At 36.3% G+C, this 18048-nt stretch overlaps 1 protein-coding gene across 4 annotated transcripts in view; it reads right to left on the bottom strand.

Moving 5' to 3' along the window:
- The window catches only part of SRSF11 (serine and arginine rich splicing factor 11), a 51477-nt gene that overhangs the window by 15292 nt on the left and 18137 nt on the right, over window positions 1–18048 (bottom strand). For 3 of the 4 annotated variants that reach the window (XM_055402289.2, XM_055402290.2, XM_055402291.2), the window contains 6 exons: window positions 15605–15738; window positions 11759–11868; window positions 9978–10070; window positions 9155–9204; window positions 5901–6028; window positions 1886–1967 (listed from right to left, as the gene is read on the bottom strand). In XM_055402289.2, coding sequence (XP_055258264.1) covers window positions 1886–1967; window positions 5901–6028; window positions 9155–9204; window positions 9978–10070; window positions 11759–11868; window positions 15605–15738 — 597 coding nt within the window. The other variant, XM_088835388.1, reaches the window with a different exon arrangement.

The raw sequence follows: 18048 nt of genomic DNA, 5'->3' as shown, positions 1-18048 counted from the left end.
TTCTATTGTTTATAAGAAACCCAGTCTATGGTCTCCTGTTATAGCAGTCAAATGGACTAAGGCACAATCTAAGAAATGACGTAACAATGCTATGGGAGCTATAAGGTCAATTCCTCCCACCCCAGAATCATAACAAGGTAATCCCTGCCTTTGCCACTTTGACATTTGTACCAATGGTGCAAAAGCATCTCCTTATTACAAATCAACGTAGTGGCAACTGAACCTGTTTACATATTTTTCATTGGCATTTGTAGTGAAGATTTTGTAGTGAAAATCCTGCCATTTTCACCAAGGACTCTTTGATAAGAGCCAGTAAAACCTATTAATTTTATTAAATCTAGTTCCTTGAGTACTATTAAAGTAGTATCATTATTGACTAGAAATGTTAAATCTGGTCCCTTCAGCAACATTCCGTGCAATGAAATGAACAGTACGCATAAATCATTTCTGATACTTTAAGTTCAGTGACTGTCAAGGAAGACACTTGTGTGACTTAGTGTGAGCTTACCTAATTGCTTTTGCCATGAAACATCTACCTGAAAGAACTGACAAACCATGGTTGTTCAGACTTGGGTTATCTGGTAGACACTTTCATGAAAAATGAACTGTTTATCATTTCAAGGAAAAAAATTTGTTGCCAATAATAAAATCTGAGCTGTCAGAAGAAAATTAAACTTTGGAAAACTTAAACTCACCATCGTGAATCTGACAGCTTCCTCACATTTTAAAAGGGTTTACTGGTAAGATGTATGGTGATAATACCAAGTCATCTTTTGATATTGTGTAAAAGTGTCAACATTTGAAAACTTGCATAATGTAATCAATCAATCATTTTCCAAACCATTAATGCATAACTGTACAAAAGGATGCCTGGTGAAAAGATCCACTCAAAAGTATAATACGGATCAACAGATTTTACAAGTTTTGGTACAGTATCAAAGACTACTACTCCCAATTACCCGAAAAGACTACAAAATTACTTTCCCCTCTTCTCACTACGTATTTGTGTAAAGTCAGATTTTCTACATATATTAACCAAAATATACTACAATAAGCTGAATGCAGAATCCTATACATCTTCTATTAAGGTAAATGTTAAAGAAATTGCAAAGATGTTAAGATGTAAACAAAGCCATTCTTTTAATTTTTTGGGGAAAAGTTTTGTTTCAAAGCTAAGTTAATACGAATGGGTTTCAATATTCATTATTATTTCAAAAGATGGTTTCAAATTTTACTATGGCCAACATTAATGCTACAAACCACATACACAAAAGCTTACTAGAGTTCTTACATTTTTTATGAGTATAGAGGTACTAATATCAGCAAGTTTGAGAGTCATTGGTCTGGAAAGATCCTTACAGATCTACACAAGTATGTTATGTGAGAAAGAGAATACACTGGTCCTTTTACCCTGCAGAGTCTGACTCTAGGTAGGATAAAGAATAATAGTTACTATCATGTAGTTTATCCAGTAATACAAAGGGCAATCTCAAAACACGTCATCTGCAAATATTCGAGCTTTAGATGGGGGTAAGATAAGGTTGCATAACAACCCTCCATGTTGCAAGTCAGGAGTACAGTGATACGTCAGAACTAGAATTCAAGTCAACAGTTTCAAGGTCATTGTCCTTTCCAGAGTACTAATTCATTTTAGTGTTCGAATTCCAGTGGCTTCTTCCTATCCCTATATTTTTGGGGGTGATTTTAAAGTATCTTCCATCTCTTCTCTATTTATATACCCGTGAACAGTAATTCACATACTCTGCAAATAGGAGTAGTTATCAAAAACACTGTAACCATGAGCTAATTAGGTTAACAGCATATGTGACATAGGGAAATTACCTTTGTTTAAGGAAGAACTTACTACCAAACAGCAGTCAATTACCTGTGCCTAGAAGATGAGGGAGTCCTCCTCCTCCTAGAACGTGATCTTGACCTTGAGTGTCTTCGTTTTTCTTCTTTCTTATCTGGATTTAAATGAAAAGGAATCTGGATTTAGAAATCATTAAGCAGAAAGATTATTTCCATTTAGGAGTTACTCTAAGAGTTTATTACCCTAGTTTTCAGGTTTAATATATGATCCTTAAATTCAGGTAGCTAAAGGTTTCTGAAGCTATGAAGTGTCATCCATAAAACAACCTATGAAAATAATCACCTGTCTCATTCTTTACTCTCTAGAGGTTTCTAAACCATGAGTCCTGTTTGCATGCCTTACGTTCTCCTTCCCCAAACAAGCTAAATTCACCCAGATGAAAACTCTGCTCCGTACATGTTCATGAATTAATAACACCTCCCCAAACTGCACTTAAGTGTAAAATGTTTATATTTATAATAAAAACAGAAGAAAAACATTTAAAATTCTTGGGCCAGCAAAATATTCCTTTTTAGTCTTCATTTAACTCTATGCTCCTTTCCTTGATATGTCTCATTCAATCACTCATTTCTATACTTTGGGACAGAAACTAAACCAGCTCTTTTTTTAATCTCTGTTCTACTTTTGCATTCATTTTCAACACTGTGTAAGTTTACAGAGCAGAGCAAGAATGATCTGTTACTATTTAGTAGTTTAAAATAACACATAAATTCCTTTAACTAAGGACAAAATGAAGGAGAAATATAGCCATTGCATTCTTCATATATGGACTATCATTCAAAGTGAGAATGCTGGCTCCCGGTGACTGAGAATAAAGAATTCATTTGCAATGCAGGAGCTGCATTGGGTCAGGAAGATCCACTGGAGTAGGGCATGGCAACCTACTCCACTATTCTTGCCTGGAGAATCCCATGGACAGAGTAGCCTGGTAAGCCATAGTCCACAGGGTTACAAGAGTCAGACATGACTGAGGTGACTTAGCCCGCATGCGCAAAGTGAGAATGAGTTCCTCTTTTCCATTTCTATCATTTCATTAATAGATTCAACTTATTGTAAATATCAAACTAACAAAAATTTGAGCAGCAAAAAAAAATTTCATAAAGAAGTCAGTCATTTTCAGTCATTTCAGTTATGAGTTTTCAATGAAAACAGAAATGGTGTTCTGGTTTTGAAGTCATACAGGTCAGGTCAGTTATCTATATAAACTGCTTGCCATATGACTCTGGGTTAATTATTTAATAACCTGGTTAAATGAGATAATACACATAAAGATTTGGTATTAATTTATCCATTATACAATTGTCTAATACCATATACATTAAAACCATCCCATTAAGAACTGGAAAGAAAAAAATGAATACAGCATTGTTTGTAACGGAATAAAAAAAAAATCAGGACCAAAGATCCAAATACACATATGCAGAAAATGGGACAACCATTCATCTCATCTCAAAAAGACAATCTGCAAATAATAATATATTTACTTTTCTTTAAACAAATGGTGTAAATAGAAGAACCTTTATTAGGCTTTTTTGGTCAAATAAAAGACTATATATATAAGGCTACCCCAACTTCAGTTCAGTCGCTCAGTTGTGTCTGACTATTGCGACCCCATGAACTGGAGCATGTCAAGCCTCCCTGTCCATCACCGACTCCCAGAGTTCACCCAAACTCATGTCCATTGAGTCAGTGATGCCATCTAACCATCTTATCCTCTGTCATCCCCTTCTCCTCCTGCGTTCAATATTTCCCAACATCAGGGTCTTTTCCAATGAGTCAGCTCTTCACATGAGGTGGCCAGAGTATAGGAGTTTCAGTTTTAGCATCAGTCCTTCCAATGAACACTCAGGACTGATCTCCTTTAGGATGGACTGGTTGGATCTCCTTGCAATCCAAGGGACTCAAGAGTCTTCTCCAACACCACAGTTCAAAAGCATCAATTCTTCGGCGATCAGCTTTCTTTAGAGTCCAACTGTCACATTCATACATGACCACTGGAAAAACCATAGCCTTGACTAGACGGACCTTTGTTGGCAAAGTAATGTCTCTGCGTTTTAATATGCTGTCTAGGTTGGTCATAACTTTCCTTCCCAGGAGTAAGCGTCTATTAATTTCATGGCTGCAATCACCATCTGCAGTGATTTTGGAGCCCAGAAACAGTCAGCCACTGTTTCCCCATCTATTTCCCATGAAGTGATGGGACCACAGGCCATGGTCTTAAGTTTTCTGACTGTTGAGTTTTAAGCCAACTTTTTCACTCTCCTCTTTAACTTTCATCAACAGCCTCTTATTTCTTCTTCACTTTCTGCCGTAAGGGTGGTGTCATCTGCATATCTGAGGTTATTATATTTCTCCCGGCAATCGTGATTCCAGCTTGTGCTTCTTCCAGCCCAGTGTTTCGCATGATATACTCTGCATGTAAGTTAAATAAGCAGGGTGACAATATACAGCCTTGACGTACTCCTCTTCCTAATTCGCAATCAGTCTGTTGTTCCATGTCCAGTTCTAACTTGCTTCCTGACCTCCATATAGGTTTCTCAAGAGGCAGGTCAGGTGGCAGAGTATTCCATCTCTTTCAGAATTTTCCAGTTTATTGTGATCCACACAGTTAAAGGCTTTGGCATAGTCAATAAAGCAGAAACAGATGTTTTTCTGGAACTCCTGCTTTTTTGATGATCCAGCAAATGTTGGCAATTTGATCTCTGGTTCCTCTGCCTTTCCTAAAACCAGCTTGAACATCTGGGAAGTTCATGGTTCACATATTGCTGAAGCTTGGCTTGGAGAATTTTTGAGCATTACTTTACTAGCATGTGAGAGGAGTGCAACTGTGTGGTAGTTGGAGCATTCTTTGGCATTGCCTTTCTTTGGGATTGGAATGAAAACTGACCTTTTCCAGTCCTGTGGCTGCTGCTCAGTTTTCCAAATTTGCTAGCATATTGAGTGCAGCACTTTCACAACATCATCTTTTAGGATTTGAAATAGCTCAACTGGAATTCCATCACCTCCACTAGCTTTGTTCGTAGTGATACTTCCTAAGGCCCACTTGACTTCACATTCCAGGATGGCTGGCACTAGGTAAGCGATCATACCATCGTGATTATCTGGGTCATGAAGATCTTTTTTGTATAGTTCTTCTGTGTATTCTTGCCACCTCTTCTTAATATCTTCAGCTTCTGTTAGGTCCATACCATTTCTGTCCTTTATTGAGCCCATCTTTGCATGAAACTTTCCCTTGGTATCTTTATTTTTTTGAAGAGATCTCTAGTCTTTCCTATTCTATTGTTTTCCTCTATTTCTTTGCATTGATTGCTGAGGAAGGCCTTCTTATCTCTCCCTGCAATTCTTTTGAACTCTGCATTCAAATGGGTACATCTTTCCTTTTCTCCTTTGCTTTTTGCTTCTCTTCTTTTCACAGCTATTTATAAGGCCTTCAGACAGCCATTTTGCTTTTTTGCATTTCTTCCTCTTGGGGATGGTCTTGATCCCGGTCTTCTGTACAATGTCACAAACTTCTGTCCATAGTTCATCAGGCACTCTATCAGTACTAGTCCCTTAAATCTATTTCTCACTTCCACTATATAATCATAAAGGATTTGATTTAGGTCATACCTGAACTTCAGTTCAGTTCAGTTCAGTCGCTCTTAGGCAAACATAAATGACTAAAAATAACAGTAAACCCCCCCAAATTAAAAACAACTAAAATACCACACAAAGCATTAGGTAATCCTAGGCACCAATGTTTCAGAATAAATAATTCTGTTTTAGGAACTGGGAGGTGCCTGTCTTGAACACTGTAAGATGTTTAACATATATCTGGCCCTCAACCCACTGGATGCAGTTTGTACCAGCATGACAACTAAGTTTCTCCAGGTATTTCCAAACATGCCTGGATGACCACAATTATCCATACCACGCAACCCCCTTTGAAATTAGAATCACTGCCTTAAATGAACTTTTATCAATATAGGGGAAAATGACTCAAGTATTATTTAACATATTCCAAACATAATTGCATAAATCTATTTACCTGGTTCTATAGCAGCAGAAATTAGGGACTGTGCTTCTCGTACTCTCTTCATGGCTTCCTCTATTTCTTTACTAGACGTATCTGATTTCAGACTTGGTGAGACAAGACCAGCAGCGACATGATTCAATCTGGAATAGAACAAAGAATGGCATCTGACATATTTAAAAACATATTTTTATATCCAATTAAGTATACGTTTCCCGTCATCATTTTACTAAGATACTCCTTGAAAAAAAGTGAGAAGACTCCATGATAACTTTGACAAAATCATACACAATATAGTAAAATGGCACTTGCCATTTAAAAAGACGCAGATATGTCAAATAAAAAAACTAATTTTGCTGAACATCCATGAACTTTCCATATACTTTCTAAGAATTGTTAGTAAATGAGAATATAATAATGCTAGTGATGTTTGATTAACAGAATGTTCCCTCGTGTGATTTAAAAAACTTTTCTCCTTCATCCTAATTTTGGTGGGGAAGAGAATTACTTTTTAAAAGCTTGCAGATGACAAACTGAGGCAGAAGCCAATGACATACCAAAGTTACTTATGATATTCCTGACTGAAAAGGCTAAAGGTTTATTAGCCTTTAGTCTTAAGGGTTTATAAAAGTGAGAAAAAACTACAGACACCAAGTTGAGGATGGTGGTTATTTGTGGGCAGTGTAAAATGTAAATAAGAATGACTTCGGGGAGGTTTTTTATTTTTTAACTCTACTAGTCATATTTTACTTAATAAGCTTCATGGTTGATACATGCTTGGATTCCACCTGGTCATTTTTAGAAAAAATGCCAGTAACTACTATAATTCAAATGATTCTGTTCTGCCTCCCCCTACATGCTCTCCCACTTACTGACAGTGACTTTCACCCAGTTAAAAAGAAAATCAGTTCTAATGAGGTGGATGAAACTGGAGCCTATTATACACAGTGAAGTAAGTCCAAAAGAAAAACACCAATACAGTAAACTAATGCATACATATGGAGTTTAGAATGGTAACGATGACCCTATATGCGAGACAGCAAGAGACAGATGTATAGAACAGTCTTTCTGTGGGAGAAGGCGAGGGTGGGATGATTTGAGAGAATAGCACTGAAACATGTATATTATCATATGTGAAACAGATCACCAGTTCAGGTTCGATGCATGAGACAGGGTGCTCAGGGCTGATGCACTGGGATGACACTGAAGGATGGGATGGGGAAGGACATGGGAGGGTCAACTCAGGAAGGGGAACCCATGTACACCCATGGCTGTTTCAAATCTATGTATGGCAAAAATCAATACTGTAATTAGCCTTCAATTAAAATGTAAAAACAAAAAAGAAAGGAAGAAAATGAATTCAGCTCAGATTTAACACACTAAGATGCTTCTCTTGTGGCTCAGCTGGTGAAGCATCCGCCTGCAATGTGGGAGTCCTGGGTTCGACCCCCGGGTTGGGAAGATCCCCTGTAGAAGGGAATGGCTACACACTCCACTATTCTGGCCTTGAGAATTTCATGAACTGTATAGTCCATGGGGTCGCAAAAAGTCAAACACAACTGAGTGACTTTCACTTAATACACCAAGAAATGACTAATGAAAACATCTCAAGAATCTGTGATATGTCAAGTATGACATATAAATGGCAGCATGAATAAAACTTTTCAACATACCAAAAGGACAGTGACTTTTAGTATTACTCTTACTCTGGGCTAGTGCTTCCCTCACTTCTGTCTTTCTCTTACTTATCTCCCAGGTTTCTCTGAATCTCAAGCCAAGTTCTTCTTCTTGTCATAATGTTCCCACAGCATCTCTGTACCTTCTCGAGGTGGATGCACATGCTTCACTGTAGTTAAATAATGTGTCCCTTCCTGAGTATAAATGCCATGAAGGTACAAGCTTATAGGAGGTAGTCAATATAATTTTTTAAATGAACCAACTGAAGACAACATTTAGCTCTCTATTCGTCATCCTGAGACAATCCTTAGGATGATATTCATGAAATAAGTCTGAGAAACAGCTTGACTTGTAGTAGAAAGGCAACCTTGATTCCAGCTTATGTTTCATCCAGCCTGGCATTTCTCATGATGTACTCTGCATATAATACCCCTTTCCCAATTTTGTACTAGTCTGTTGCTCCATGTCTGGTCCTATTGGTTCTTGACCTGCATAACCATTTCTCAGGGGGCAGGTAAGGTGATCTGGTATTCCCATTTCTTGAAGAATTTTCCAGTTTGTTGTGATCCACAAGGTTTTCATATAGTCAATGAAGCAGATGTTTTTCTGGAATTCCCTTGCTTTTTCTATGATCCAATGGATATTGGCTATTTGTTCTCTGGGTCCTCTGCCTTTTCTAAATCACCTTGTACATCTGGAAGTTCTTGGTTCATGTACTGTTGAAGCCTGGCTTGAAAGATTGTGAGCATTACCTTGCTAGCATGTGAAGTAAGTGCAACTGTATAGTAGGTGAACACTCTTTGGCACTCATCTTCTTTGGGATTGGAATGAAAACCGACCGTTTCCAGTTCCATAGCCACTGATCAGTTTTCCAAATTTGATGTCATTTTGAGTGCAGTACTTTAATAGCATCATCTTTTAGGAAGTGAAATAACTCAGCTGGAATCCATCACATCCACTAGCATTGTTCACAGTAATGCTTCGTAAAGCCCACTTGACTTCACATTCCAGGATATGGGACACTAGGTAAGTGATCATCACATCATCATTTTTTTCGTGTCCTTAAGACCTTTTATGTACAGCTCACCTGTGTATTTTCACCACCTCTTCTTTATGTCCTTGCCTTTTTTATCCTTTATTGTGCCGATCTTTGCATGAAATAATCTCTTACTATCTCCAACTTTCCTGAAGAGATCTCTAGTCTTTCCCATTGTATTGTTCTCTGCCCTGTTTCTTTGCCCTGTTGACTTAGGAAGGCTTTCTTATCTAAGTAATCTCTGAAATTCTGTACTATCTTCCCTTTTCTCCTTTGACTTTCACTTCTCTTCTCAGCTATTTGTAAGGCCTCCTCAGACAACCATTTTGCCTTGCTGCACACTCTGGTTTAAGCTATTTACAATGGTTTTCAAAGATTAAAAATTACACCAAACCCTTTATAGATGGGCTTACTTCTGGATTCTTCTTTCTAGAAAATAGGATTATGTATTGCATACCTTGAGATAAATTTCTTTTAGCTATCAAAAAATAACTGCTATCTGTAGACACTGACATATTTCTATCATCAATAGAAACAAAAGGAAAAAAGCTCTTACTTGGGATCAACAGTACTCATAAGTTTCAGCAACTGATCTGCAGCAAGAGACTGGAAAATAAAAATATTAAAAATGAGAACACAGAATAATAAATGATTACTATTTTAATTTTAGTATGTTGAAATGTCCTAGAACAACCTGGCAAACCAATAGAAGCTAACATATCCCAAGCACCACAATGACCAACAGAAATGTAACGCCAGTCAAATATGTCACAGTAAATTTTCTAGCTGCAAAAAAATAAACAGATGACAATAATGACTACAGTACTGGATATCCAGAGCTGCTTTATCAAGTTAAATACAAAGATGATAAAGCTGAACAGTTCAGATTTTATAGACTAGCTCCTGCTTATTTAAAGATTTCCTGAGGATAAGTAACATTTTAAGGAAACATGTAAAACAAAAATCGAAGGGCTCAGTCAGTGTAATAATCAAAAGGTTTCATAAAGAACTTTAGAAAAGTTTATCTAAATTGCAATGAGGGAAAACCAAAATTTCCAAGTGAGCAAATGACAAGAGAACAAATTATGAACACATTCCTATCTTTTCATGACTTGCATTCTGACTTTGCAACACTGATGTGGTAGTGGCTTCCTATGAAACTAGTCTTTACTTTGAACATCATAAAATGAGAAATTCTTTGATGGGCAAGGGGCTAATGCAGTGACCTTTTAAATCTCTCATTAACAAGTTTATGTAAGAAAAAAATCACTACAATGTAACAGTCGGTTATCTCCTGTTGTTGAAATGCAAAACTAAAATCGAATGAAGCAAATTCTTTAATTACAAACCGAGCTCAGAGTTCAAGGATATTAAATTACCTGTGAGTTCAAGTTTGCTCCAGGAAGCCCAAGTGCAGCAAGGGCAGGATCAAGGGTAGGAGCTCCCAAAGCAGCCAATGGAACAGCGCCAATCTGTGAAATTTCAAATTGTATTTATTTAAAATTGTGTTTCTATGTCTTATACTGTCAGGTTGGGAGAGTACGTAAAGTTTTTTTTTTTATTTTCCCTCTAAAGGGTCGGATGATTACTAGCTCAAGTCTGTAAGCTGTGGGGTCTCCTCCCCCCAACTAAGTGTGAATCTTAAGTTTATTCCTTAGGGCTTCCCTAGTGGCTCACATGGTAAAGAATCTGCCTGCAATGTGGGAGACCTGGGTTCCATCCCTGGGGTGGGAAGATCCCCTGGAGAAGGGAATGGCAACCCACTCCAGTATTCCTGCCTAGATAATCCCATGGACAGAGGAGCCTGGTGGACTACAGTCCATGAGGTCACAAAGGATCTGACGTGACTCATCAACTAATACTACATTTCTTAGCCACAGCAGTAGTGGCTCTTTCTATACCTGAGATTCTTATGTTCATTAAGAGTTCCCGAGTAATTTCCTGTTTTATGTTCTTAGTCTCTCAGTCGTGTCTGACTCTTTGCAACCCCATGGACTGTAACCCGCCAGGCTCCTCTGTCCATGGGATTCTCCAGACAAGAATAGTGAAGTGGGTAGCCATTCCCTTCTCCAGGGGATCATCCCGACCCAGGGATTGAACCCAGGTCTTCAGCGTTGCAGGAGGATTCTCTACTTTCTGAGCCACCAGGAACTCCTCATAATCAGTCCATTTAATGCACACAAACAATGCAAAATCTTACAACTTTGCAGGCAGTTTGAGCCTCTTCACAAGCACTGTGGTAAAGTTCTCCTAGTTTCATTATTACTTATTAAGTATAGGTAGCAAACATACTGTAATTTAACCGATCACCGAGTTAAAATCCTGTTAATACAGTTGATCATTGAGCAACATCGAAATAGACCTGTAACTTCAGTCAGCTCTCCATATCCACCGGCCCATATTTCGATTCAACCAATCTTGGGTTGTGTACTACTATAATATGTATTCAAAGTGAAAGCGTTAATCACTCAGTTGTGTCCAACTCTCTGCAACCTCATGGACTATAGCCCACAACGCTCCTCTGTCCATGAAATTTTCCAGGCATGAATAGTGGAGTGGAGTGGGTAGCCATTCCCTTCTCCAGGGGATCTTCCCGAGCTAGTGATCAAACCTGAATCTCCTACATTGCAGGTAAATTCTTTACCGCCCGAGCCACCAGGAAAGCCGTGTACTAGTTAAAAAGAAATCCTCATATAAATGGAGCAAACAGTTCAAACTCATGTTGTTCAAGGATCAACTATTATAAAATCTTCAAATTCATCTTCACGTCATCTATGTAATGTAAACCCCAAGAGCAAAAGATAAAAGGGTATAGGCAAAGAAAAAAATAGTCTTAACTTCACACCTAATTTTCTCAGGCCAAATGAACATATACTATTTTAAACAACATGTGCAACAGAAATATGCCTCATGACTTATGGGCGATTTTGAGTCAGTGACAAAATGATAAGATATATATTATTTTTGAGAATGTCCTTAAAATGTAAACTACCACTTTAATACTTATGATTACAATACAAGAGAATTTTACAATACTCTGACCATGTGACAAGTCTGTGAAGTGGAATCACACAAGACTCAAAAAAGACACAAATATATTTAGAGTTATCCACCATTCTGTGTTTCTTTCCATGCTTTAAGAATTCAATAGAACTAATACCTGGGTAAGTGGGTTAGGAGTAGGCAGGAGTCCACCACCAGGCAGAAGACCTGCCACTGCATTAGCTGGTGCCAACAGAGACAAAGCCTTAGTCTCATCAGGAATAACTCCTGCAGAGAAACATCCATGCATTAGAACACACTCTTCTGCAAGACAGAAAACACACAAAAACACCCAGAAAATGTCTCCCTGATACACCACCTGAGTTTGTTGAAAGTACTTATGTTCGCTAAAATATAAAGCTTGATTTCTATGATTATTTATCATTAATTTTATGTCAGAATGAAACTTCAATGTGGGAAAATTTGTTTCCTTTTTCTCTACAAATGGTTAAGTTTCTAGAGTAAAAAAAAAATAGCACAATACACACTACTTTTTTGTTAACACTGCCAAGATTTCATCACCTGTACTCGATTTTTAAGTCATGAACCAAACGTAAGCAAGCACAGTCGGTTCTCCAGGGGTGTGCTCTCAACTTTCAAAAGCTGTTTTATGAACAACGACTCGTGTCGGCTGCTTCACTATAAAGCACACAGAAAAATCAAGATACACAAGACAAAAAAAGTTTGATTTAGGGGTTAATAATATGGTACAGTTACTATGATTTTCTTTTACACCTACCATACAATTTTGTAAAAATTAAGAGAAAAAAGTATGTAAAGGAAATATTCTGTTGAATCAAGAGTAGGGCTTTTGCTGACTCATGAAAATGAATATGAATGTTTCTGAAGGTCTCTGAATACACACAGGATGTGTGTGGGAGTGAGTGAGAGGGAAAGAGAGAGAGAATAAGTAAAACATGGCACATTCCTTACCTGTACAGTAAAATGCTTTATGTTCCAATATGTGCCATGCTAACCATACCAAAAAATGCTGCTACATAGTGTCAGTTCAAAAGCTAGCTTAGCCAAACTCCTAAAGCCAAAAACAACATGTATGTCTGTTTTTAAAGCCTAATCTGTGTATTCAGATAAAATCTAAGGGTCCTGAGACAAATATTTATGTAGACAATTTAAATTCTATCCAACAGCAAAAGCCCTATACAGATGGATTAATCTGTTAATGTGCCCAAGCCCCCAAAATGAGAGTTCAATAATACAATTAAACTACATATTTGCAAATACCAGTAGTATTTCTGTAATACATATTAAGAAACTGCATCTCATCATAAAACATACAATATGTACAGGGCACTTAAGAGAAACTGGATAAGCTGCAGAAGAAAACTGTTGGGTGGTATTTTCAGCAGGGCCTGGTATATAGTTCAGGCTGAACCAGGGAAAAGAACTGTAAAACACAACAACAAAAAAGAAAAACCACTGTTAAATAAAGGTAATGGTTCCTTCCACCTAAACTGAGAAGTGCCGATAATATAAACAAATGTATACTACACAGCACTGTTATCTTGCTTGTGTCAGAGCTGTCATCAATTTAGATACCAAGAGTTATGGAGGGGGGGAGAAGGGAAAAGATTTAGATATAGGGCATTAATGCATCATTATTAACAAACCTACAAAGATTATGGGATAATTTTGCATGCAAAATTATGTCTCAAGAGGATAATATTAAGTATCGACATCTTGCTAAAATTAGTGCATTTGCAACATTTCTGGCAAACTAATATCCTCTTGAATTTATTGTGAGATACCGGATAGAAGATCTGCATCCATTAAAAAAAAAGTCATGCATCTGATCCTCTGATTAAAAAAAGACTATTTAAAAATAAAACTACAATTTAAAAATAGCAATGAGGCCCCTCACCAGTTAATTTTCATGCGTCAAGAGTATTTTTTTTACTGCTGCTTTGATAGAACCATGAAATACTGCATGAATGTGTAGAAACGAAAGAAAAAGAAACAGACAAAAGAAACAAACATTAACCAAGGAACCTAAATAGTCCCCAAATCCATTATTATTAAGAGTTCCTTCCAAATTCAGCTATCTCAGTTTTATCGGTTAAAGACTATTCCTTACCGTAGACTTTGTGTCTATTATTCTAAAACACTGACCAAGAAGCAACGGCACAATGTAAAAGCTAAAACCAGGGTGAATGGTGACAAAAGGGTTGAGTACATCAGTTATTTAGTGGAGGCAACATTAATACAGCATACCATACCAGTAATACACTAATAGATTCTATAACTAAATAGCTCTGTAATTCTAATAATCTACTCCCTAAATATTTGTTTCAAAACAAATCCAAAAAAATTACTATGGTGTAAAAATATTTATGAAATCTTGTTATATGATATACTGTATTATGTTCAGGGCTTGGGAACTATGACATAATATTTGGCCAAAAAGAATTTTTAAAATTATAAAGCTAACTAGTGTTTTGGCAAATTACTCACATGATTTGACCCTTGTTCCAAAAGCTATGTTCTACATTTACTTATCCTAAATTTGAATTCTGTAAATTTTCTCTTGATGGTAAGTCATCCAACAACAGGCACACTGACAGAAAATGCTTAATCAAAACACACTAACTCACAAGTTTATCGCTATATATATATATATACACTTTAAAACCTTAAAACTGGGCTCATACACTTTAATATCACGGAGACAGATTTACTGTTATACAGCATGCCTTAATTTATCCATGAATGCAATTTAATCTCTTTAGAAAACCACAGAGGAATTTTCTAAGTTTTAAGGACTAGACATTTCACAATTTTTACAAGGAATGGTTTAAATGTTCACATCAGTATCCAAAGACAGCAACTAAAGTTAACAGCATCTAGATTCTGCTTCCACTGACCAGTTCACCAAGGAAAGGGAAAAGCATTTATACCCTGGTCAGCATTTATGTTAACAAAATCCAGTAATTTTAACATATTTCAGTGCTTTCTTTCACTAAATTTATAGTTACCAAAAAGCAAATAAAGTAGCAGTACACTGGGAACAAGCTAAGTATAAAGTATGTCTTAGAAAATTTCACAAAGTGGAATAAAAATAGTGTTGTCTTCCCTGCTCATTATTTTTCTGCCAAATTACTTTAACAGCCTAAAATGTAAAAAGAGAGAAAATGTAGTTAACAAAATGGTTACACCAGGAAAACACTTGGGGGACTTGAGTGCTTGCTGGCCTTTAGTTAATGTCTAGAATCCCCTGTAGCTGCAGAGGACCCACTGTTTTTCAGTCATCTGGAAGAGTTTTGCATTTGCCTTCTCCACTACAAAAATCACACACACAAATAACAGAGAGAAGAATTTATTATTTAGAGATATTCTAGAAAATATAGCAAGAATGAACAAGAAAATCTGGCATAAAACAAAACACCCAGTGCCCATTTGGCACCTAAGCTATAGGAAATATTGAACTTCATAAAAACCAAAACCATTGCGACCCTTGGTATACTGAAATTCAATGTGGGATATATTTTTTAAAGTTACTGGTAAGAAGAATCACTAAGAGGAGTCACTATGGAAATAAAACCAACCTGGTCACATTTATTCAAAACAGAAACATCATCATGCATTTATTTGAAGGTTTCTGTGTAAATGTTCATGAAGTGAACCGTTCACCTTCAGGACATTTATATGAAACAATATTAAATTAACTAAGTAGATGTATCTTAAGGAATTATGATTAGGGAAGTAGTTTTAATGAACTTAAAATGTTTTAAAGTAATGCAAGAGGTTAAATATCTTATAAAAACAAATCAGATTTTGAATTTTAAGTTAGAAAGCCTTTATGTAAAAAATATGGACCACAGTATAACAAGGGTTTCAAAATGTTAATAGCTTAGACTTTTTAACATGCTACTAATGCTCACTCTAAAACTACACTGAGGTAGATGGTCATCATAGGATGCCCACATAGGTAGTTAAACAAAGCACAAACCTTCTGCATATGGTACGACTATCAAAGCTCTGTCAACGAATACAGTGTTTGTCAGATGCTGTGCCACAACTGCTGAATCCGGATCATGGAACTTAACAAAGCAGACTCGGGAGGAGACTGGTAAAGGCGAATCACTAAAAAATACACAGATAACATAAAGAAGAAAAAATTATAAGCAAAAACGCAAATGAATGACTCACAAATACCTGCATTCCAAAAGTATAAGAGGCAGAGAAATACATAACTGCACACGTATTAACCAGTTCAAAAATATATAGTGTTTTTCAATAAAGTACTATCCACAGAACTGACTATAGAAAATTATACCCAGAACAATCACTGTTTAAATTCATAATGCATCAAGTTAAAAACAGTTTGAAATCAGTCTCAGTCTGAACAGATCACAAAATGTCAACATTTATTTCATATCAATACTAGCCATTTAAAAATACAAATAGCAAGTAACTAGTTTTGGCTTGGAAAACTTTTCACTATGGCTAACATTTTAGAGTTAAAGACAAAAATTGTCCATTTCAGGGACAAAAGAATATTATGGTCAAGTACATCTATTTGAAAATCAATGAGTTTTCTTGACCTGCCTACTAAATGCCCTGTCCTCTTTCATCTACAGCTAATTAAAACTCCCAGGCATTATAAATAGTTAAGGGTCGCTCAGGGCACTTTCACACAGAAAAAAATTAAGCCCTCATGGGAATACTACCCCCCCCCAACTATTACCCAAAATTTCAATTAACAAAAAGTCACTTTCCTTGGCAACTTGTTTATGTAAAACAAAAACAAGCTAAGGTACAAGCAACAGTCGCTCTAAGCAAGATAGGATTAGGAAGGGAGCAGAGTTGTCTTTTAAAAATATAAGAGTTAAATTTCTGCCACTAAACTTTTTGTGGAAGGAAAGATTTTCTCCCTGATGATTTTAATATGCACCCAGTGTAAAGAACCACTGCTTTAACAAGTCAATTATATCTTGAGACTCAATAATGAAGAGGGAAATCCTGTAATACTTTTGAATTATTAGAAGGGGGTAATTGTCAACTTTTCTAAGTAAACGAGATTTTCACGTATACATAAAAATTGGATTACATCAGATTGGTCACACTGTTTCAGATTAAGTGTTGCTGAAAAGAAACATTTTCTTATAATTTGGGCACAATATGAAAATAAAAGCTTCTTACCAACATCAATCTATAATCTGAGAACTCGAACCTCTTAGAATGTAAGTTTTCTTAAAGGCAATGCCCTTATTAGCACAGATGCTAATCTAGGTTCAAAGCAAAGCTGTCAATGTATGTACTGAAATGGATTTAAGCCATATTGCTATAGTTTACTGGAAAAATTTTTTTGAAAGGATACAATTTTTTTTATTGTGAAACACCACTGTTCTGAAATTTAAAAATGCTGCTCCTAGTTAAAGCTTTTCCATCATTAGTACTAGAGCTACACAGCTTTTCCTATTTCTGACAGCCACATTTTTACAACTAAATTAAAAAGCTCTTTAAATGCTTAATTTTATGTTCTAAAGTGTAAGCACTTACTTTTCTTAAAAAGTGACCCTACTATACAGCTCTACCAATTTTGTTCCTATTTGCAGGGCAGGTATAGAGATGCAGACATAGGGAAGGGACAGGTAGACATGGGGGTGGGGACAGTGGGATCAACTGGGAGAGTACGACTGACATATATACACTACCATGTGTAACACAGCTAGTAGGAAGCTGCTGTGTAGCACAGGAGCTCAGTTTGGTGCTCTGTGACAACCCAGATGGGTGGAATGGAGATCCAAGGAGGAGTGGGTATATGTATACACAGTTGATTTACTTTGTTGTACAGCAGAAATTAACCAACATTGTGAAGCAATTATACTCCAATAAAAAAAAAAGTGACCTCTACTATTTCTTTGACACCATCTATTGTCATCTAACTGAAAGAAAATATGACTACCAAATATTAGCTTATTAAAGAATATAAACAATCAAGAGTTCTTTGTAAAAAAAAAAAAGGAAAGTATGCCCAATATATTTCCATTGTATTTCCAATATATTTCCATTTAGTGATCTTAAATGTTCACATTTTTTTTTTACCCACTCGTATCTCTGCAACATTATTTGACTACTCTATCATACCTATAAGTGGTGGTAAGGTAAAGATAAAATATGAACAATTTAAATATTATGGGAAAGTACAGTAAGAACTCAGAAGGGCAAATAATTCATCTCTCTCCACTTTAAATTGTCATTTAAAACCACTGCCATTTTGTCCTGCAATTTATACTGTCACATTTTTTTCAGTTAAAATCAATAAAAGAGACGTTAAGAACTGACATCGGAAATTAATTTTCCCACCCTAGGATCTTGTGCAAGTACCACTGCTAAAAATATGACTGTTAAGAATTAACACAGAATTATGTTTAAGAATTAAACATAATT

Source organism: Moschus berezovskii, chromosome 4 (assembly GCF_049115385.1).
Source record: "Moschus berezovskii isolate FMDL1 chromosome 4, NW_MosBer_1.0, whole genome shotgun sequence".
In the NCBI taxonomy this organism is placed as follows: domain Eukaryota; kingdom Metazoa; phylum Chordata; class Mammalia; order Artiodactyla; family Moschidae; genus Moschus; species Moschus berezovskii.
Note: the sequence above shows the minus strand (reverse complement) of the source record. Positions and strands in the feature narration are given on the sequence as shown.